Source organism: Meriones unguiculatus, chromosome 20 (assembly GCF_030254825.1).
Source record: "Meriones unguiculatus strain TT.TT164.6M chromosome 20, Bangor_MerUng_6.1, whole genome shotgun sequence".
Lineage (NCBI taxonomy): Eukaryota > Metazoa > Chordata > Mammalia > Rodentia > Muridae > Meriones > Meriones unguiculatus.
Genome location: NC_083367.1, coordinates 37330655 through 37354856, shown reverse-complemented (window position 1 = coordinate 37354856; position 24202 = coordinate 37330655). Strand labels below are relative to the sequence as shown.

General features: G+C 40.8%; 1 protein-coding gene and 1 long non-coding RNA gene across 2 annotated transcripts in view; one reads left to right on the top strand and one right to left on the bottom strand.

Annotated features, from left to right (window-relative positions):
• Nucleotides 1-24202, top strand: part of LOC132649441 (uncharacterized) — a 78544-nt gene that overhangs the window by 36338 nt on the left and 18004 nt on the right. The gene's annotated exons all lie outside the window — the stretch shown is intronic.
• Mcm9 (minichromosome maintenance 9 homologous recombination repair factor) overlaps nucleotides 1957-24202 on the bottom strand; it is a 69489-nt gene continuing 47243 nt past the window's right edge. The window contains exons 8-13 of the mRNA XM_021651967.2: nucleotides 22297-22471; nucleotides 14820-15022; nucleotides 13708-13911; nucleotides 8561-8643; nucleotides 7991-8136; nucleotides 1957-5097 (exon numbers count right to left, since the gene is read on the bottom strand). Coding sequence (XP_021507642.1) covers nucleotides 3639-5097; nucleotides 7991-8136; nucleotides 8561-8643; nucleotides 13708-13911; nucleotides 14820-15022; nucleotides 22297-22471 — 2270 coding nt within the window. The 3' untranslated portion in view covers nucleotides 1957-3638. The remainder of the gene's footprint in view (nucleotides 5098-7990; nucleotides 8137-8560; nucleotides 8644-13707; nucleotides 13912-14819; nucleotides 15023-22296; nucleotides 22472-24202) is intronic.

Sequence of the window (24202 nt, the reverse complement as noted above, 5' to 3'; positions counted from 1 at the left end):
TTGAACCAAGGTCCTCATGCTTATAAGGCAAGCACCGTACTGACTGAACAATCTCCCAGACAAACACTTGTATTTGTCGTTTATTTTATTTTATTTGTTTTTGGGGGACAGGGTCCTGGTCCTAGTTTGGCCTTGGCTAGCCTGGCACATACTGTGGAGAACAGGCTGTGTTTACAGCAGTCCTTCTGACTCAGCCTCTTAAGGACTGGGGTTCCGGGGATGCCTTCATACCTTGCCTAACCTGTGCACTTTAAAGCCTCTAAGTGTGTGCCATTGTGTTAATTCTCACAGCTTTCAGAATACTTTAGAGTGAAAAGGAGTATGTGCTTGTCCCCATCTACCTAGTGAGCTATAGCCAATGTAAGATGAACAATGGCAACAAAATCCTAACCGAAATGTAATGATATGTACGTGTAACCCTTGCAATCAGGAGAGCGGAGGCAAGAGGACCAGGAGTTGCAGACCAGCCTTGGCTAAATAGTGAGTTTCGGGTCAGCTTGGGCTATGCAAGGGTAATGTGTTTCAAAACAATTAAAAAAAAAAGTGTTATCAATTTGTTAAAGTATTTGGAGCTCTGAAATTACTTACAGTCATCTAAAAAGCAGAAGTAGAACCCTGTTCATAGTCACTGTCCTGTTCATCCAGGGGAGCTGAAATTTGGTCTTTCAGCTAATTCTCACCTCTAGGAAAATGGAGCTACCTTGGGATGGCTAATTCTGTGACCTGGAAAAAGTAAAATAAATAGGTTGGAAGGCTCACTGTTGTCAAGTAACAGTGCTCTCCTCTCTGATTCACTGTGTTGGAGACGATGGAAAGACCAAGCTTAAGCCCCAAGAAAGCTCTTTGCTCTTGCATACATGGTCCGGCTCCTGGTGGTCTCCTGGTGACCTGAAGATCTGGGCATAACAGTTTGTAACACCAGCATTGGTGGGAGTGGAGGTGGGGGTAGGGATGGGGGAAGAGGAGGGGCTGGAGCCAGGAGTTCTCAGGTTCAATGAGAGACCTGGTCTGATAAAATGAGGAAGATTAAAAAAAATTTATATTACAGTTTATTCACTTTTTATCCCAGCTGTAGCCCCCTCCCTCAATTCCTCCCAATCCCACCTTTCCATCATCTCCTCCCATGCCCCTCTCCAAGTCCACTGATAGTGGAGGTCCTCCTCCCCTTCCCTCTGACCCTAGCCTATCAGGCCTCATCAGGACTGGCTGCATTGTCTTCCTCTGTGGCCTGGTAAGGCTGCTCCCCCCTGAGGGGGAGGTGATCAAAGATCCAGCCACTGAGTTCCTGTCAGAGACAGTCCCTGCTCCCCTTACTAGGATGCCCACTTGGACACTGAGCTGCCACAGGCTACATCTGTACAGGAGTTCTAGGTTATCTCCATGCATGGTCCTTGGTTGGAGTATCAGTCTCAGAAAAGACCCCTGTGCCCAGGTGTTTGGAATCTGTTGCTCTCCTTGTGGAGCTCCTGTCCCCTCCAGGTCTTCCTATCTCCCCCTTCTTTCAAAAGATTCCCTGCACTCTGCCCAAAGTTTGGCTACGAGTCTCAGCATCTGTTTTCTTTCTTTTTTTTTTTTTTAAACCATGCTGGGTAGAGTCTTTCAGGGGCCCTCTGTGGTAGGCTCCTGTCCTGTTCCCTGTCTTCTCCCTCTTTTGATGTCCATCCTGTTTGCCTTTCTGAGTGAGGATTGAACATCTTACCCGGGGTCCTCCTTCTTGCTTAGCTTCTTTAGGTGTACAGATTTTAGTATGTTTATCCTATATTATATGTCTAATATCCACTTATAAGTGAGTATATACCCTGTGTGTCTTTCTGGCTTCTGGGATACCTCACTCAGGATGATCTTCTCTAGTTCGAGGTGAAAGATTTTGAGACAGGCTCTGCAAAAGAATGGGTGAATGTGCTCATACATGCTTAGAGGTATATACTCCTTCCTACAAAGGAAAAAAATCCCAGCCCCTTTTCTTTCTTCTTTATTTATAGGAAGTCTAGTGAAACCCAGGGAAAAACTCAGGGTATAAGGAATATATTCAGGATCATATTATACTTGACAGTTCTTAAACAGTTGCAGAAATACATTAATTAAACCATAATCTTAATGTTTTTGAGTAGGTTTAAGTGAGTCTGAAACTACTGCTTATATAAATGTTTTATGAGCTGTTTAAGGTATCCAAAGACTCCTAAGTGTTAAATACACCCGAACAGTTTAAAATGTTGCAGTAAGTAGTCTCAAATAGTCAATTTGAGAATTAATTTTTAAATGCTCAAGAAGATTGGGCTTCATAAGTTTTTTTTTTTTTTCCTGTACGAGTTTCACAAAGTAAACATTAACAAATCACATACAGTTTTGAGTACTCTCATGTCCCAGAATCCTCAGCTGATTCAGGAATCAGTCAAGGCTACAAATGCAAATGCTGAACATGTCTGTCAAGACAGAACCCTAAGAGCTCCCTCTGGAATCCACAGAAAGCAGTTTAGAAGCACAAAGAAGAACACAGTTTGAGTCTTCAGACATGGAAATGTTTGGTTTTATTTTATTTTTACTTATATATTTAGTATTTGTGCAAGGGATTTAACCTGGGGCTTCATACATGCTAGATAAACATCTACTTCTGAGCCATATCTCAAGCCAAATTTGCTTCTTTTTTTTAAAAAGACAAATAAATGACAGCCTAGTAGAATCACATTTCCATGTTAACGCTGACGTGAATATGACTAAGTACCTCACTCATTTTCTAACCACATGATTTAAGTTGCATTGAAGGTAGGCTCTAGGAGCAAAAAAGAATCAAAGACGGGGAGGGAGTACTGGCTAAAGGAAAAGAGACAAAGTCAGTACTGGAAGGCTACAGTGTGACTTTCCTTGAGGGTACCTTGGAGTGAAAGCAAGTTTCTCAAAGATGGAAAAGCCTCAGTCTCTTTTAATCTGATGCATGAAAGTAAACACAAAGGTTCAAGAAAATCACATGATTTTGACCAGTTAATCCCAATGTTAATAAATACAATATTCAGTACATATTTGGTAGAAAATACAAAGCAAAACAGAAAACACTCATCTGCCTTGTTAGATTTGTGAGATTTTCTTGCCATTTGGTCTGGATAAGTGAAAGAAGAAACTTAGAAAATAACTTCTCTATTATAACCAAACCAAACCAAGCAATCAACCCAAACCCCAAAACAAAAACCAATACAAAAAACAAAACAAAACAAAAACAAAACAATCAACCAAGCCCCCCCCAAAGAAGACGAACAACAACAAAGAAAAAAAAGAAGAACAAGAAGAACAAGAACAACATCAATAAGAACAACAACAACAACAACAAGAAAAAGAAAAGAAAACAAAAACAAAAACAAAAAACAGAAACAGGTGGAAAACTAGAAATGCCCTGGGATGCAAATCATCGTTTTGAGAAATGAAGCCTTAATTCATTCATCCCAAGTGCTGGTATCACACTGACAAAAATTAATTATTTAGCATTCAAGTCATGAGGATAACCATGGAATTGTGAACCCACAAGGGAGCTGGGCTTTTGTATAGCACTTACTACCCACTGTGTACACACCCATAACCACTGCACTACACTTTGGAGGCAGTTGGTTGAGCTGGGAAGACAGTTCTGACCAGAAAGCTTTTCATAATCATGGATTTTTCCTCATCTCTTCATCCCAGTCAAAATCTAATGCTTCATCATCGAGTTCTGATAGAGTGAAGAGGGACGGTGTGGAAAGATTCCCTCTCTTGGTGGGCTGCTGCAGCTGAAAAGACTGCCTTTGCTGGCCAAGTACCGGAGCTGTGCTTGCAGGAGGGCTGCAGCTTCTCTCCCTGTGGTCCTTCCTTTCAGGACAGAGGGGTTCTGATTTGGATTCCGGAGGAGGAGTGAAGGAGAAGTTTGCCAATCTGGCTAATGTGCCAGCATGAACCCTGCTGCTTTTATTACTGCAGGAAACCCCTTCCTTTCTGTCTTTCTCATGTGCTGGATGAGAGTGCCCAGCTTGGTTCCCAAGCCCCAGTTCGGGCTGAACAACCCTTCTTTCAGGGCCCTGTTCCCTCTCCTCTCTTGGTCTATTACTCTCTGGTGGCTGCCTTGAGAGCTCCTTTGTCTCTCCCTGCAGCTGGCCAGAGCATCTGTCTCCTGAGGGAGATGTCAACTTTCCTGGGCCTTCCACAGGCACAGCTGCTTCTCTTCTTGTTCTTTGCTGGGAAATTTTCAAACTGTTGGTTGTTATTTTAGTAGAACCGAGAGGCACAGGGCTGCGGCATTCAGGGGAGTGGGTCAGTTTTATTTTCTTTTTAAAAGTGAATTTGCCTAGTTTTGCCACTGGAGTTTGTGTAGTCTTGACACTTTCAAGTTCAGGCTCTCCCACCTGAGCAGATTTCTGTCTCTTTCTTTTGGATGGTTCTGTTGTTTTCTTTGGCTCAGGAGAAGGAGTGGATGGGAGAAAGGGAACTGTGGGTGGCAGTGATCGCACCCTGGTTGTACTTCTGTACAAGTTCTGAGACCCTTCCTTCTGCAGCTTGGGGAGCCTGTGGCGCACGTCAGTCAGTCCAGAGTCTGGTTCACCAGCCTGTCCTGCTACATCAGACACAACTGCTGCCAGTCTTGCCTTTGTATTCGTGACACTGTTCGACTGTAAGGGCGCATCCATGGCTCCTGATGGTAGAAGATGCCCAGCTTCTAATAATTTGCTCCTTTGCCCTGGCTCATGTTTCTCCTTGCCCTGAGATTTACTGTTGGAGATTTTCAAAGCCACTTTTTCCTTAGTTGTTTTCAGATCAGGAGACACAATGGTGCTTTCTGGTTCAATCTCAGGAGTCGCCATGAGGTCAAACCAGTTTAAATCATCACCCCTGCCACCTTTAAGCTCAGAGTGGTTCCTACTTGTTGGTCCACTAAGTACTGGACCAGGTGGAGAGTCTCTATCAGGCCTCTCTGTGGGACTCACAGCTGGGGAGGAGTTGTACCAGTTACAGCTCCGTTCCTGCTGTGCTGAAGTCGCCAGGCTTGGCTTGTGCCTTGGATCATTTCTTGAGGAATCTGGAACTTCCTCTACCTCTAGTGACTGTGGCTGGCGTTGGTGCACACTGTCATTCTGTAACCTGGGCAGAGACAGATAAGGAAAACATATTGAAAGGAAGAAAATCTACACCTACCTCTCCTTTCTTTAGTCTCTAAGATACCACCTGGAAGGTTTAAGAACAATAAATTTCAAGTAAATATAAGTACAGTATTCTAGAACAGAGGAAATGACTCTGAATTTAGTGTTCTAGCAAGCATTTTCTTTGAACCTGAAACTGCAGTGAAACAAAGAAAATGAAACCAGAGTCTGATCTATGTTCTCAGCCATTTACCCCACTTGACATTTTGAGGATCAGTGTAAAGTGCTCACTCATAAACCCAGGACATATGTCTGAGTCCTTGCAAAGAAGCTGGTACTGCTAAGTAACTGTGTGGTGGTCTCACTAGGCAGTTTGTGGATCAGAATTAAAGAGAAAGGCCAAGAGGAAGATCCCACAGCTCTACCAAAGCAGGTACTGAGTTTTAGTGTGGTAGAGAACTGTCTTCCGCAGGTGTGAAGAGTCTGTGGCTCCTCCATGCTGTAGCTGCCACTGCCTGTCTGCCTGCACAAGTACAACAGATCCTCTGGGCGCTGTCCACCCTTCCTGCAAAGCCCATCAGGTTTCCTCGGAGACACCAAGCAGCTCTCCGGCAGTCTGATGCAGAATAAGCATCTGTTTACCAGCTCTGAATCAAGGATCTACTCATGAAACCTGCTCCAGTACTGGGCATATTAAAAGCTGAGCACGTGCCAGAAGAACTACTTTCTAGCAGGAATTATAGTTCCCAAAGTAGGTCCTTTAGAAGGATCTTCTTAACTTAGAAATGTCGGCTCACTTTGCAAAATATACGACCCTGCTTCTATGTGCTAAATCTGAAAGGAAATTATACTCAAAAGCAGAGGAGAAAATTATTCTACAATTCATGTGCAGCAACAGAAAAAAAGGATTAAAATATAAATTTAAATACATTAAAAAGTTAGTATATAGTTTTGGAAATTAAGATTACATTTCGTTTTCTTATTAATTCATCACTTCTAGTTTTCAAAACACACAAAGAATGTATACTTTTATGAAAGTAATTACAAATAATAAATGTAGATTACAAATGTGTCCCTCACAGGTTTAGAAATATCAAGGGAGTATTACGCTCACAGTCCGCATTTCTGATTTGGGTTGCAACCAAACAGAAAAGCAAGTGGCTTTCAAAATTACCACCACAAAGCAGACATCTCAGTTGAGTGTCAGGGCGCTCACACAGTTATAGTTCTATAAGGAATGCCTCAAAGCTCAGGGATTTCAGGAGCAGAATGGGTTGATCCTGTTATTTTAGTCTAGTTCTTACTCAGGAATTAAATTCCTACATAAAATTTCTGCATCCTAAAACTAAGTGATATTTTTGACCTCTGATCTGAGTACACAGAATGGCCATCATTTGAGGTAGTTATAGTAGTTACTAGCAAAATATTTTCTGGTAGAAAGTATGGGGAATATATGAGTATTTTTACTATGAGATTTATTAGGAAACTCTTTTCTAAAAGGCAAAACATATAGAGTAGTTTGGGTTCTGTGATTTGATGAGATTAGCCTTCAGTTGGATCTTGAAGCTAATTCACCCTTAGTGTGAGGCACCTGGTTCTACTGCTTTGAGGATCAACATCACACACAGTCTTCATGTTAAAGAAGTAACAGTAGAAAGGACTACTTAAGGCAGAACTCAGGTTTGCTTTTTGGATAGTCATATACACTTCCCCCATTCCATTAAGTCTAGGAGAGACATTTTTTAGTAAGGGATGACTAATTCTGAATCTCATATTCCTCTCTTCTTGAATCCAGCACTTATCAGTTCTGGTAGTATGAACCGAACCAGTCAAAATGAGCAGAGTCTCCCAGGCAAAGCCGAGCTAAGCCCAACTGAAACTTGGAAGGACCAGCTATACCTCACCACACATGGCTCTGGGTCATAAAAGTAACTAGGGCCAAAGGAGATGGTGATTAATTTCACACAGTGCCAGTTTACCATAGCCTGATACCTGTTCCTAGTGAATAAAGCCAACCTTACTCCGTTATCTAGGACAAATGTGCTCAGGGTTGACAAATTAGGAAGAAAATGGTGCTGGAAGAAGCAAGAGAGTCAATGGAGTGGAGAAATGCCAAGGAAACACTCTCAAGGTCTGTCACCAATCCCAGTGTGGGCACACACTCAGCTTCAACATGCACTCCACTCATTCTCTGACTTGGAGATAAAACAAATCGCCCCTGGAGAGAAGTTATAAAGCCACCCTGACTGACCACAAAGGTGCCCGAATAGACAGGCAGGCTCACCATTCTTGCTCTTGTTTCTGAGGGGAAGATTCAATGTCTAGCTTTACAGAGAGCCGTGCAGTTAGGGAATACTAAGTTTGGGCCATCTCTCTTTAGGTAAAAATTACATGTTTTAATTCACTTAACATATTACTCCCATGTCCCTTTCATGGCCATCATCCACATTTTCACAAGTGATGATGTTTGAAACACTGCTCTGCCATTCCCAGGTTGTTTGACCCAGCCAACATGATATGAAGTACAGAGGCAGCCACCTCCTCTGAACCAGCCTGAGTTTCTAACTCCCCCAAAAATTAAGTGCTAAAATGGTATGGGGGGTTGAAAAAAGGGTCACTCTGTGTAGCCTTGGCTTTCCTAGACTCACTTTGTAGACTAGGCTGGCCTTGAACTCAGAGATCTGCCTGTGTCTGCCACCCAGAGTGCTGGTATTACAGGTGTGGGCCACTGTGACTGGCTTTGTTTTTTGTTTGTTTTTAAGTCTCTGAGTTTATATAGCAATTGGTAACTGAAATGATGCCTGGTAGTTTTCTGCTAACTTTATATTTCCCGTTTCACTAAATGCCAGAGAAGAAGCTTCCTTTATGTGCCTTCCTTTGTTTTTTCTCCTTACCTTTCAAGTCTTCTAAGCTCTTCCTGCAAGAGGCTATGGAGTTCCAGCTTTTCCAGAATAAGTTCACACTGCCTCCGGTACTGTGCCCGTGGGCTTTCAGGGAAGGAAGTATGAAGAGCATTCACACCTCCTAGCAGTGCACCTCCCTGAGGGGCAAGAAAACAGCAGGGACAGTCACAGATCAACTTGTACAAGAGTAAGAACCGCACAGGGACCACTGGTCCCTGCTGGGGAAGACTAGCTCTCTACAACCTCAACTTGGCTATCACAATCCAAGTACCTTTACAAATTTCTATACCCTTTGCTATAGTGGGTGATCACTGTGCCAGGAAGCCACCTGTCACTACTGAAAACATGAACTCCCCTAGGCTTTCTGAGAAGGAAAAATAGGCAAGGGCAATGACAAGGGCAGAGTGACGGTTTCCATGCACAACAGCTCCCTTCTTTTAAACGACTGCTTTTGGCTCTTTCCAGGATGTACAAGGTACAGAATTTGATCATTTTACAGGTTAAAAGCATGTCATTTTAAAAAGAGCTTGTAATTAGGGTGAACATTAGGAACAAAATTACCTGCATCGAGGACTCCATCACTGACACCACTGTAATAGCATCTTCTAGAGTCACGGTATTTCGAAACATCAGGCGAGCATGAGCTAAGATAGCAAGACACTCAGGATTACTTGAGGTGATAAAGGTAATCCTTTGACTTCTCCACCCTCTAAACTTGCATTTTATGGATAAGCTAAATTATTCATCAGTTAATTGTACTAGGACAGGCAACTACTTTCAAAGTAGTTTCTCCAATAAGAGGCCTAACCCTTCATAATCCACTAATTTTGTGTAATTATGAGAAAATTCTAGAGTCTAGCAAAAAAAAAAGACACTGTATAAACATCCATTTAATATTCATAAACCTTTATTCTCCATTTTTTACTCTCGCATAAATACATGAAATTAGAACTCATTTCTCATCCCTGGTACCTCTTTTATCTATGATTTACGAGGTTTTTAAGGCACCAATCTAGCAAGCAAAAATTTTTATATATTTCTTGCCAGACTATTAGGTATAAATCCTTGAATAAAATGAGGTTCATTTGTTTTAAGGCATTTTTATTAGGGCTACAGGATTTCATGATATGATACATTCATGTGAACGTTAATAAATCTGAACATGGGTAAAATATAAGTGCTCCCCAGACCTTTAACAGAGCTTGCAGAGCCTGTCCTCCTACTTTACCCCCTTGCTGTGATTCAGCTTTCCTCCCTCACCCCACCCTTACTGTCATCTGCCTATTACAGATAGCAACACTCTCTACCTGGGAACCAGTGGCCACACTAGGCTGGGATTCAGGTAGGCAATTTTCATTCTCTCTCCCTGTTCTCCATTACAACCTCTCCAGTCTTACCCCTGGCCCTGCTGCAGAATGCTTGTAGAGACCTATCATCACAACCTACCTCCATTCCTAAAGAACTCGGCCAAACTTTGGAGTGGACCCAGCTTTCATCCTTCTGTAGACCCTCTCAGACTCACCCTTCTAGCCCATAACCCAACCCTTTCTGTCAGCCCTCAATACCCAGAAACACCTTCTGCCCTGGTCTTAGTGGCCACACCCCACAGTGACTCAGGTAGATGAATCACACCACCCTTCCTGTCCTCCACTACAATCCCTCCATTCTCACCATCAGCCAGTAACACCCTACTTACAGATATACCTTCCACCTCAACTCCCTTCCCTGGAGACTCCAAATCTAGCTTCAGACCCCGTGTACTCTGTTTCCCCAGATAATTCTTGACCTTACTGCAACATATTTGCAGGATCTCCTCTTTCTACTACATCTCCAACTCCTTGTGGGCCCCAACTCTTAAGTGTGGACAGGATCCCCTTCGGTTGTTCCTGAAGTCTCAAATCCTAGTCCACCTCTATTACTCTCTGCCACCCACCTGCACAAGTTCCCCCTCTTAGCCAACCCACAGGCAACACACTTTCCTAAGAGGCAGAGAGGCCAACAGAAAACAAGGAAAAGAACACCCATTCCATAAAGATAAGCTCAGGTATCAATAGCTAGAATCACAATGCCAGCCCAGGATGCCTAGACATCAGCACAAAACCACAATTAACAACAACCAAGATAATATGCCTCTACCAGAACCAAGTAATCTTATGACAGCAGGTCATGAGAAATATAAAATAGCTGAAGCACAAGATAAGACCTCTAAACACACCTCAAACACAAAATAATCAGGGTAGGAAAGGATACTACATACTCAAAGGACAAATCCACCAAGAGAATATTGGATACCTAAATATTTATGCACCAAAGATAAGATCATTCAAGTTTATAAAAAAAAAACTTGCAGCTAAAAGATCATATATTGATCCTTACACACTGATACTGGGTGACTTCAATAGCACAGGCAATAAGATCCAAGAATTAATAAATGGGACCTCATGAAACTACAAAGCTTCTGCATGACAAAGGACACCAGCATTTAGACAAAGTGGCAGGCCACACAATTTGAAAAGATCTTTACCAATTACATATCTAATAGATGGATAACAGCTTAAATATAAAAAGAACAACAAGAAAAAACTAGACAGGAAGAAATAATCAATTTAAAAATAGGTACATAAGCTGGATGTAGTGGCATTTGCCATTAATCTCAGCACTCGGGGGGCAGAGGCAGGCAAATTTCTGAGTTTGATGGCAGCCTGGTCTACAGAGTGAGTTCCAGGGCAGCCAAGGCTACACAAAGAAACCCTGTCTTTAAAAATGAATAAATGAATGAATGAATACTAGAAAAACCTTAAGGGGGGGCTGCCGGAGAGATGGCTCAGTGATTAAGGCTACCCTTCCAGAGGACCCAGGTTCAATTCCCAGCATCCACGTGGCAGCTACAACTCTCCATAATTCCAATTCCAGGAGATCTGACAGCCTCGCAGCAATCTTCATAAAATAAACTTAAATAAATTATTTTAAAAATGGGTATAGAACAACAGACAGTAGCCAAAAGATGAAACACAAAGGCTGAGAAACGTTCGGACACTTGCTTATCCATTTCACTGCTGCTCTAATCACAATAGCCAGAAACTGGAAATAGCCTCGGTGTCCACGAACAGAAGAATGGATAATGAAAATTTATATATTACCACTCTGTTTTTTTTTTTTTAAGTAATAATGAAACTCACAGGTAAATAGATGGATCTAAAAGAAAAAATCATTCTGAGTGAGTTAACCCAGACCCAAAAAGACAAATATGGTATGTATTCACTTATATAAAGATGTTAGCTTTTAAGCCTTCAATAGGCATGCTATAATTGGTGTAGCCACAAAGTTTAGGTAGGAGGAAGGGAAGCATCTTCCAAGGAATAAGAAATAGAATATATAGTAATGGGTGGACAGGACAGGGGATTGAGAATTGAATGGAGAAAGAGAAAGGAAGAGGGAGTAAGGGAGGAAATATGGGATTCAGGAAGGGACAACTAAAACTAAGAACCAGTTGCGGGTCAAATGGAAACTTATTACAACAGAAGTTTCTTAAAATTTATATGTACATGAAAGAAATCTAAGTGGAATCATCAAATACCACCAAATAACAGGGGAGACGAAGCTCTGACTACAATTCTCTCACTCTCAAATGAAACCTCCAGTGCCACAAATGGTTACATTTAATTAAGCTGTTGGTCAAGACATCCTATGGAAACCCCTCAGACAACTCAGGCTATTATCAAGGCTGTTGGTTACTCTTCACAAACTGATGATAAGGCCCTTTTGCTGAAGACAACACCTAGCTACTCACTGAACATGGAGAAATCCAATTTGTGCCTAACAAGAGCCTTTACCCCAAATGACTGGTATTTATGGTATTGGATGCTACTCTGCATGTTACCCAGAGGAGAAAACTAAACACCAAGCCATCAACACAAACCCTTTACTCTACAAAGTGAGCGATTGTGTAATATTCTGGTGCAACAGTGGTACAAAAGTTGTGGGACCAACCAGTATCTGATTGAATTTAAGGTCCACTCCATAAGATACTGGTTGGGTTACTAGATAGGCAATATACCTAGGGGAAAACCAAATATTACTGTTCTCCTATTATATGTAGCAAGATAATGAATCCTAATGAAATTCTGCCATACTTACAGATCACTGACTTGCTCAGCAATCACCAGAAAAGCTTCCACTGCAGTAGATGGGAAAAATAGAGACAACAACTGGACAATATGTTCCAATACCTTGGAACACACAGTACTAAATAGGATGTTTTCATCAAATGCCTCCCTTCAGGGCTCAGGGAAGAGGGAAGAGGAGACACAAAGATTATAAAGAACAGGTGGGGATGGAAACCACCAAGGAAACACACTGTTTTAGATATAATAGGAGGACTGACACACATATGACCTCATAGAGACTGTGACAGCCTGTATGGGGACTGCACAGGTCTAAGCCACATGGGGTCCCACTTATGAGAGACGAAGTGGACACAAGTTACTATACCTAACACAGAAGTTATCTCCAATTGACAACCACTGAAAAAAGGAAAATTCTGTCTTCTCCAATGGAGTCTTACCCGGTATAAAACACAATCAAGGACTGGCCCCATGTGGAAGCGAATAGCTGAAACAAAACAAACTCAATGGTATGTTTGAAGATGCTTTATCTCATATACTTGGGCGCTTTTTATCTTAATGTTCTATTGTTTACATATTATGGTTTCTGCGTATGTGGTTTTACAGATTTTGTTTGAGCGTGTCTGCGTAAGTTTCTCTGTGCATATATGTTTTGATGCCTTTTTCTTTTTTGTTGTTTTTATTCTTGCTTGATTGCTTATTTGTTTTCTAACAAGGGAGAGAGAGAAAGAAGGCATGGAGTTGGAGGGGTGCAGAGAAAGGAAGGATCTGGGAGGAGATGAGGGAGAAGAAACTGTGATCAGAATATAATATGGAAAAATTTATTTTCTATTGGAAAAAGAAGAATAGCCATGGATCACAAATGGCAATTACTAGCTAAGAACCGGAAACACTACACAGGAAACACTTCCAAACAAGCAAGAAGCTACAGCTTCAAAACGCTGGGAGAGCCGCTTCTGAGAAATAGCAGCTCAAAGAAGGCTTTCAAGATGAATGATGGCTTATGTTGTGGGAGGCCCAGACATGGCGCAAAGACTCACTGCATAATCACTGTCTGGCTCAGAGACACGGGGTCTGCAGGCTTAGGGCCTTTACATTTCATTTATAAAAATTTAAAATAGTATGTATACTGTGTGTACCCACAGAGGCCAGCAGGGGGCATTGGATCCTCAGGAGCTGGAGTTACTTTGACATGGGTGCTGAGAACCAAGCTTGGAAACTCTGGTTGTGGAGTGAGTCCTCCTACCTGCTGAGCCATCTCTATAGCTCTTATTTTTAATTTCTATAATTACATTTATTTACGTGTGTGTGTGTATGTGTAGGTCAGAGGACAACTTGTATGTGTGGGTTGGTCAATCTCCCCTTCTACCATGTGGGACCAAGGAATCGAATTCAAGTCATTAGGCGTGGGGCAAGAACCTTTATCAGCTAAGCTATCCCATCTCCTAACACCTTCTCAGTCTTTACTTTTCAAGTAGCCACGTGTACCTTAGAGTGGGTATTACTCTTATCTTTGGATGCATGGTGCATATCCTGTACAAACTAGGCACTCAATAAAAATATAATTTGTAAAATGAAATGAACCTTCTGCTAATCGAATCAAGCTTTCCAACAGGCGGATGGTTGTCCGAGCTGCATTCCGGGAGTCACTCTGCCTTTGCATTTGATAGTATCGGAGGAGTACTTGATTGCTCACGTCAGACAGTGTAGGCTGGAGATTTCTAATGAGGCAGAAGTAGGTTTTCATCTTCTCCATGCTCCACAGATTCTCTGATTTGCTTGGATAACCTGTAACATCAGACATGGTATCAGTAAACTAAAAGGAATTAGAAAAAATCCTATTTTTGAGGAATTTGAGAACATTGCTATACATGCTTTATCTATCTATCTATCTATTTGTCTGTCTGTCTATCTACCTATCTAGCTATCGTTTTTTTATATAGACTCTTTCTACACAAATATCCCTGGGTGCTCTAAAACTCACTATGTAGAACAGCTGGCCTAGAACTCACAGAGATTCTGCCTGCCTTTCAAGTGCCGGGATTAAAGGTGTACACCACCACCCTGGCTCCTATATACACTTTTAAAAGGTAAGCTTCAGGTTTTATGTCCACTGAAATCTAGATTTATTCTTATAGCATGCAGTTCTATAATAAGCTGTCTTATGATATAAGATTAATAAAAAGAAGGTTCCCCTAGAGTGGAAATCATTAATAATTTTGGTCTCACTCATAGTAATAAGGACTTGAAGTAGTCTAATTAAAACAAAACAAAACAAAACAAAACATTTATGGAGTCCATTTTATAATGCACTCAAGTTTTTTTGGTGCACAAGAGTAGTAATTTTATATTCTGTCTCTTGTCAGAAAGGATAGGTATGTACACACACAAACACACAAACGCACACACACACACACACACACACACACACACACACACATATATATATATATATATATATATATATATATATATATATATATGTCAACTATACCCTCATGGTAGAAGTAGAGAAAAAAGCCATTTCCTTCCTGTTCATTATTCTGGAGCTACTAACTGGCTTCTCAGTTGCCTTCTGTCTAAGCATCTATTATCTGTCAATACAGACATCTTCAGTATTTAATTCAAGGGACATGTCCTTTGGTTAGGTCTAATCTTTTCTTGTCTCAGTGAGTGATTTGTTTATCTTCACCTACCTTTATTTTCTAAGATAAAGGAGGAAATTATACGATCCCAGTCTTCATTTCTAGTGTCGAGCAAAACCAGGATGAGGTCAAATCGACTTAAGAGTGGGCTGCCGAGGGCAATGTTCACAGACACAGACTCCTGGGGGTCGTACTGGCCTTTGGGATTAGTTGCTGCCAGAATGGTTGTCCTTGTGTTCAGCTTACAAACAAGCCTAAGATAAAGGGAAAAAGCCATTGACTGAGATTCAAATGAGAGGCAGAAATAACACTTGTTAATCAAATGGGGCTGCACTTGCACCTTGAAAATCTAGAGAAACTTCTGTAAAAAATATGGAGAGGTAGGAGAAGATACCACAAATGCCAAGTTCAAACAAAACAAAACTGGAATGAGTATCTTGAAAAAAAATTGTTCAATAAACACTATCCTCAGATGATGACCAGAGCTCTCTATGCTAAGTACTAAAGAGGGTACACAATTAAACCAGGATGGGTAAGATGCTTTAGGAATTTGCACTCTACTCCCTATAATCTAATTCCAGGCAGCATACAGGGAATTCTCTATGATTAAAGTTATAGGCAGCATGTATTTGCCTATCTACATGAAGCAACTTTTGACATAGACCCTTCAAGTCATCTAGACATTATTAACTGGGGAAGCTATACATGCTGTGGAGGATAGGAGGATGATACTGGGAAATGACTGAAGCAGAAACTTCCTATGTATTTGCTAATTTTGTTTTGATTTTTCATCTATCTATCTGGCATCTATATGTATGCTACCTATCTAGCATCTGTCATCAATTCATCTACCTATAAATTTGTATTAGTCAGGGTTCTCTCTACAGGAATATATCTGATAGGATGAGTATATTTAAAGGAGGTTTATTTAAGTGGCTTATAGGTTTTGGTCCTGTTAGTCTAACAATGGCGGTCTACCAAAGGAAAGTCCAAGAATCTAGTAGTTGGTCAGTCCATAAGGCAAGATGTGTCAGTTGCTCTTTAGTATACATCAGAATCTCAAAGAAGTAGGCTCTAGTGCCAGCGAAGAAATGGACTTGCCAACCAGAGTGAGAGCAAGCAGGCAAAGACCTAACAGTTTCCTTCTTCCACGTCCTTTATGTAGGCTGCCACCAGAATGTGTGGCCCAGAATACAGGTGGCTCCTCCCACCTCAAAATATCTAGATTAAAAGTAGATCTTTCCACTTTAAATGGTTTAATTAAGAAAAATCCTCACAGGTGTACATAAACACTTGGCTTTTAATTAATCCCAGATGTAGTGAAGTTGCCACCAAGAATAGCAGCACTCCCCTATGCCCCTGCCCCTGCCCCTGCCCCTGCCAGCTACTTTGAACTTACTATGCAACCCGCATCAGCTTCAAACTCAAACTCAGGATATTCCGGCTTTAGCTTCTCTAGTGTTAGGAATATAGACACAAACTACCTTCCCTGGCTTTGTTTTGATTACCCTAGATATAGAAGAAAAAGTGTGAAGAAGGAAAAGGAACTCAGGAAGTCTAGAATCAGTTTAACATGCAGTTGTAAGGAACAATTATAAAACAGGACTTGAAAGACTGGACAAGAAGGGGCCACACCAAGGTAGGTGGGATGCTAGCATAATGAATGGTAAAAGGGACACAAAGTCCTAAGCAAGGCAGTGGAGGGACAGGAATGGATGTGGCTTAATTTAGATATCACTTTAAAGCTAATTAATCCTCAAAAATGTGCCACATTTATTCACAGAAGTGTAACATTTTTATCCGTGTGTGCTCTGTACTTGATAGCCATTTTTAGAGTAGATACCTGCCTCTCAGAAGTCACAGTCCTGTGATATCAGCAAATATGTGCTACACTTATTCATCTCCACTCTATTTCCAGGTGTCTCTAGCAATTACTTCATTCCCTGAGGCTGAAAACGTTTGAAATTTTTTTACTTGTGGCAAATGGCGTTAAAAGCCACTCACTGAATAAGACAAAGACAGACAAGTCACTTTTATAAAAATCTCATCCCCCTTTTAAAACCTAATTAAAAGCAACTGGGTGGGCCCCCTTTTTTTGGGGGGGGGTCCACCTTTTACAATTTATGTGCCAAACTGGAAGATGTCAAGAGCTTGAAATCCAGTCTCATTACTTCAGTGTAAGAGCAGATCCTCCTAAACTGAAAAGCACAATGGCCATCCTCGGCGATGCTACCTACACTCATGGTAAGAAAAAGGAAAGATTCTGCAGGAATGGCAATGAATCTGAAAGAAACTGCATCTGATATAAGTGAAGTATAGATTCTGTCTCTGATCAAAAAGCATTAGGCCAGATCTGCTGGTGGATGAAAAGGCCCTGCCAGTTAATGGTGGGGTGCTAGTGTCAGTGCTTGAGTTAGGAGCTTGCTGGGGAGACCTCCTTTGCAGATATGTGGCTATCAGGAGACAGTTTCACAGTGTTTTATGACATAAGAAAGACAATGGAAATACAGTAACAAAAAGAAGCAATTTTTTCCTGAAGTAACCTAAGAAAAACTGGAAAGAGCAAGTTTAAGAAAGGAAGTAAGGAGGACTTGGCTGAGGTGAAGTCAAGCAACCACAAGCAAGAGAATGGGTAGAAGAGAAGAAATGAGGTAAAAGCAGGGCAGATCACAGGCAGATGGGCATGGTACCAGATGGCCTTTGCGCACTCTGGAGAGGGGAAGGCAGTTGCAGACTTGTAACACTGCATTTCTGCCTTAGAAAAACAATAACACACACACATACTTAGGTCCTAAGTAGTCTGTGCACAGCAATGGCTTATTGAGTAACTACTGAATGAACGAATTCACAAATTAGTATAAAGGAGCTCATTTTTAAAATCATATATGAAGCCAGGCACAGTGGCACACACCTGTAATCCCAGTACTCGGAAGGCAGAGGCCAACCTAGTTTACAAAGTGAGTCCAGGATAGTGAAGGCCACACAGAGAAACCCCGTTTCAAAAAAATAAAAAAAATCCTATGTGAATTCTACCTTCTTTAGTGATAGTAACAAAAACACCATCTTTATAGTATTAAATGCTATAGTATTAAATGTATATACACTATCTCTAACCCTCCCCAAACCCTGGATGTTAGGTGTTATATTGATAAGCCTGGAAATAAAGAGAGCTCTAGCCCAGAGGCACACACTTCCTGGGAGTTGCCTGAGAGCAGCTGTTGGAAGACTCAAGCCAAGATCGCCGAGTGCCAAGATCAACACTCTTTAGTTTCTGGACTGTGTCGCTGTGAGCTGACTCATTTTAGGCGCACTGCTTCTGTGATCTTAAGATCTGCCTGATATGTTCATGTATCTACTTACTTGTCTTTCTTTCTGTGCTACATCTGATCTCCTTCAAGGGACTGATTTATTACTACCATTCTTACATTCTCTGGCAATGCTCAATAAACAGACATTAATTAAAAAGTAAAAATAAAGCTTCACCTGGTTTAGCAGTTCTGAAACTCAATTTATTTGAATATGCATAGCTTCAATAGTCTAGACACATGATACCGATAGAAACATTTTTTCAATAGCTTTAAGGACAGAAAATGCTGCAGGTTCTAAAAAAGCTACTTTTCCACTTACTTCATTCACATGTTTAAATTTTCCTACATACTTAGTAATGCAATTTCTGGAAATCATGAATATGTTGTACGAAACATCTGTGTGTGATGGCCTCCCATCACTTTCCTTATGCCTCTTTCTAGACTAATCCCCATGATTACTCATGGTCTTTATATCTCTCATATGTTGATTCTTCTAAATTAGCTCTAGCCTCTGGGGTGGTTCCTATATCCTCACCAAATCTTGTTTTCTTTCCCCTGGCCATGAAGTAAGACTATTTCCTGTCTCTCTTCACAGAAGGGCTAGCATACCACATCTGCAAAATAAAACACAACAGTTTCATGTATATGTCGCGGCCTCTAAAAGCCTTCCCGCACAATCCTCCACAGCTCTTTGTTATCTGGGAAGGGCAATGCCCTGCACTGGAGTCACACTGGGAAGGAGCCTGTGACTGAGGGGCTGTGTGCAATATGGCCATCCTCCTTTAAGCTGCATTACATAGGGACTTTCCTCTTTCATAGGCAAGAGAAGGCCATACAAAAGAACTGGCCAGGTCTTAGGGATGAAAGAATGACAATAAAGACATCTTAGAAATTTTAGGTTTAGAAAAATGACGAGAAAAATTTTGTTAAGTGCTGTGTAGTAGAAGGCAAGACTGAAAAGCCTCTGAGTAAAGATCCAGCAAGCTGCCTGATTGAACGAAGTGATTTAGACCATGAAATCTCCTACTTAAATGACATTGACATAGCCATGGTTAAGCAGCTGATGCCATCCCCACATCTAGCACAGGAAACAACTGCTGAGAGACAGAAACAACCCAAGTGTTCATAGAAGAAAGGAAGCTGTATTCTCAGCTTTAGGAGCTACAATACAATCTATACTATGAGCAGCATGGCGAGGAAAGTGCCATGACTTTGTTTACATGAGGTGTCTAGAGTAAACAACTTCCTAAGACACGGAAAGAAGACTTCAGCCGGAAGCAAAACAGGGAGTCAATAAGTTATGGTTTAGTCTGTAAGACAAAGAATTTTGAAAAACAACTGCATAACACCGTGATTATATTTAACAATGAACTGTAAATAAGTCAGTAGGTTTTGTTTTTCATCTTTACATGGAATGCAGCACGGAGTCACATGTTAATTTCCTAACACGTGGTGTGATGGCAATTGGAGATGGGACCCTTGGGAAGATTCCAGTTAAGATGAGGTTATGAGGGAAGGGCCCTCACATAAGGGAGAAATAACCTAGTGTGTTAATCTACAGTGTGCTGGAGAAGTAATCCACTCTGACCAGTAAGATTCTTTCAGTATGTTGCAGAACCTTTCAGCATGGCAAACACAATAGCAAAAGCGTCAGCTCAAAAACAAAAACAGTTTGAGAGTCAACCTTCACATGAAGAGCTGTCTCACACTCCTGTATTGAAAGAACCCCATTTAAAAAACACAGCGGCTAAGCACAAAGCAGGATTTAAAGACCCTCATAGGGCTAGACAAATAAAAACACACCGGTGGTACTGTGACACAGGAGTGCATGCACCCCACATGCACACACATGCAAAATGTCCCAGAGCTTGGGACAGTGCTACATGCTTGTTCTGGCTCTCTGAGACTCTGGAACACGAGGAGCCCTTGGGCGCAAGAGTTCGAGGTTAGTATGGCATAATGTGGCCAGATGGTACTGTCTCACCCAACAGTTCCAAGTTTAAGCAACATGAGCAAGGAATGAAACTGTTGGTCTTCATCATTTACCAAGAAGCTTCTATTTGGTTACTGACATGATTTCCATTTTTGCAAACTCCCGGCTTCATGAGGATTTTTCTTATCTTTGTTTACATTCTGATTGTAGTAAGCCTTTACACTGCAGAAATCACCTTGGTTCCTTTCCAATTTCTTAAGCATTACAATGGAAAGTGTACGGGCTATAATATGTCCATGTAAGTATGTGCCCACCATGTGAAAAGAGTATATGTTTAGCCTCAACTCAAAAGGCTACTTGGTTAATAAGCATAGATAAGTGTAATAGTTAAGTTTATAATTCTTGTTTTTGGAAAGAAGTATTACCCTTTAGTGTATCTGAAATAACATGTTAAAAAAAAAAAAAAACCCAAGAGAAACTTCCCTATAGCCTTGTAGGCAGGATATATTCTAAGAGAATGCTCTACATGTAATCCTTAAGGAGATCACAATCCAAATTGAGATAGTTTCCTAATCAACATATCTTAGTCACTTAAGATATGAGAAAGGGGAAAACAAAACTGGTATCTTCAAAGGTTCTTGAAAATGATGCCATAAGAAAGTACTGAATCTCTCAAGGAAAAACCTCTGATGGTTTAAGATAGGGGCCAGAACATATGAATGATGGCTATACGCAGAAGACTCATACCCTACGGGATCACATTTGAAGCGCTTGAACCGAAAATAAAGACAAGGTAAGGGTTTCACCAAGACTGAAATTCAAAGTAGCCTATACCCTTAATTTTTAGTAGAACTAATGATTATGTATACCTTTTCACACTTACCCTCATCTGCTGCGAATTAACACTGTGTCATGCCATACATATCTACAATATTTTTTTAAAGAGTTTTGCATTTGGTGTTTACTTGACATTTTGCATCAGAAAGGTTAGCAGAGTACTAGTTAGAGGTAATGAATTTCAGTTTCTAAAATTTGTTAACCAAAAATAATAGATAACTCCTGTTGGAAGAAATCCAACTTCCTCTTCAACAATTCAGTGATGCAGAGTGAGCAGTCTGAAAAGTGAACACATGAGTTACAGCATGATGTGAACACAATGATATTCATTTCTATTCATTTTCCTATAAATGTCATAATTCACTTTTCACTATGGCTAAACTAAATTCCATTGTGTAGCACAGTTTCTTTATTCATTCATATGTTGATGGACTTCCATTTACAAAGACTATGGGTAGTACAACAATGAATATGGGTGTTCACTCTACGTGAATCCTTTAAGTATTACCCCAAGAAGTATATAGCAAGTATATATCTGGGTCCTATGGTCTCCAGTTATCTTTTTTCAGACTTGTTTTGGTAACTCTAGTTTTTGTCCCTTTCTCTGTAAAATTTATCAGGTTATCAACACTTGGTTAGAATTGGCTGGAATAGCATGGAGTCTATAGACTGGTGTGGGAAGAATTTACATCATAATAATATTACCTTCTGATGGGTGAAATGAAGTGTGTCTCCCTGGTCTTCTAGTGCTTTATAGTTTACAGATATAATCCTAGAAGACATTTCACTGTATTTATCTCTATTGCACTCCATGAAGCTTTCAAAATCCCCAGTATTTAATACTGTCTGTGTACATACACAATTTTTATGGAAAGAGTAAGTTGAATCCTATGTTGAAAGACGACTATAAATTGCCCCCACTGAGTTAAGTCAGTCTTTTTGTTGGTTTGAATGGGGATGGTCCCCATAAGGCAGTTGGTAGACTGTTTAGGAAGGATTAGAAGGTGTGGCCTTGATGGAGAAAGTGTGCCGCTGGGGGAGGTTTCAAAAGCCCACTCCAGGCCCAGTCTTATTCTCTCTCTCTGCCTGCTGCCTGAGAATCAGGTTGTAAGCTCGGTGCCATGCCCACCTGGTGCCATGCTCCCTGTCATGAAAGGATAACCCTCTGTAACTGTGAGCAAGCCCTCATTTAAATGCTGCATTGATCATGGTGTCTCTTCACAGACATATAAAGCTAAGACAGTCTGTTATACTTTATTTTTAACTATTCTTTCTCTCAACAATTCACTTTTATGTCTTTATTCGCTCCTATATTCTAGTAAGTAAAACTCTGTACTTCAAGAGTGATGGTTGATAATCCCTGAGTGTATACAAACATGGTTCCATTTTCTTTCAATTTATACTGAATAATTTCTCCACTTCTTTGGTGTTATAAGATATAAATGCTTACCCAGCCTTAGCAACACTTATGGTTTGTTGTTCCATTGCTTCATGGATGCTGGTTCTGTCATGCTCTTTGAGGCTATTAAATTCATCAATACAGCACAGGCCAGCATCTGCAAGCACCAAGGCACCAGCCTCCAAATTCCATTCTCCTGAGTCTTTTACAGCTGTTACTGTCAGACCTGAGGAAACAAGGAAGCTATGTTAGCCTTTATTTTCAAAAGGATATCTCATATCCATGAATAAAAAAACAAAACAAAACATAATCAAGGCTCTTTTTGCACTCCAAATCGACAGCCCTAGGATGCTGTCAGGTGGTCTGGTGCTAGAGGACTCAGCAGTGCTTATGCTCTGTAAACAACCCAATGTGTTATTTAGTATTCTGTGGCAGCTAGAAGGCTCTGAAGTCTTCTGAACGTCCTTTCGGGTGTCCTGACCAAGCCTTTAATCTTTTGGGAGTACCTAATGGTACTCTTACGCTCTTATGGAGGTGGATGCAATGGCAGCAAGGAGTGGTTAAGAACAGACGGAAATGTCAAGAATGTCTCTAGTCACAGTGTTGGGGAGCTAAAAAGCTCTTCTTATGCCCTGCTGGATTCTGCCCCACCTTTCACCAGTCAATAGAGCAAAGTGGTCAAAAGACTGTGGAGTCAGCTAAACTTGGTTTGAATCTTATGTCACTCTAGCTATTAAATTGCAGGCAAGTTTTTATTTAGCTGTACAAGGGGATAACAAAAGAAAACACTGAGTTTAAATATATAAATTTAAATATATAAGTTTAAATATGTAAACAAGGCAAGTTCTTTAAAAGGAATAAAACACATGATAAGTACTTACAATGGCTAATACTAGTAAAAGGGATACATTTCAGCCAGTCTGACCAATGGGGTGGGGAAAAATAAATAGAGAAGTCATAAGTTGCAATTATCAAGAATGAAGGAGAGGACATCACTATATACCTTACAATGAACTAATAAAAAGAAAACACTGTGAACAACTATAGATACATTAGTGTCATTATGCAAAGTTTACCTTAATTCATATGCCACATGCATTATAAAAATGAATTCAAAACTGTTAGAGATAAATATAGATGTATAAAAATAATAGGCAAACCACAAGAAGAAATGGGAAGTTACTCTGGCTTCCGGTGCAACATGCAAGGAGAAATCACTTCATCTGATGAGTGCAAGGATGAATAAATTGAAAAATAACCCTTTCCAATCAGTCAAAGAAATAAGAACACAGGACAGGTCACTGGCTCAAACTGGAGGTAGTCAAGTAGACGCTCAGAATCACAACTTCCTTGGCTGAACCTTTGTAAAACCAATACCCAGACAAAGAAAACAAAAACCAACAAAGGAATACAAAGTCCTGAGCCATAACGGGTTTGCTGGAGGTATCAAGTGAAGACTGCAGCTACAAGTCACAGGGGACCACCACACTTCCGTGATTTTTACCTCTAAAAGTTAGACTCTCACAGTGAAGAGAGAAGTCCTTTTCTGCTTCCGGCAGACAGAGAAAAAAAGAACTGCTTAAAATATGCAAGATTTGCTGTTCTTAACAAGGCCTGTTCTCAGGAGAAATTATTTTACCAGAGCTTAATCTACATGGAAGGGGAAATATATTGATCCAGCCTCCCTTACTCATTCCATAGCACTCAAGGATGTGACAATGGGAAATGAAAAAGGAGACCCCAAACAGAGAAGCAGTGCAAAATACACAGGCAAGAGACAGGGCTCAGTAAAGGCTTCAGAATGCTCCAGCTATGTAACAACTCATCACCACAAGACAAAAGGCCATTCCTTTTTGCATTTACCCTTCAACAGAAAATTCCAAGATATAACACAAGGCAGAACCACAATCTGGAGGGACAACTCCACAATCTGAAGGGGCAGAACAATCAGAGATGT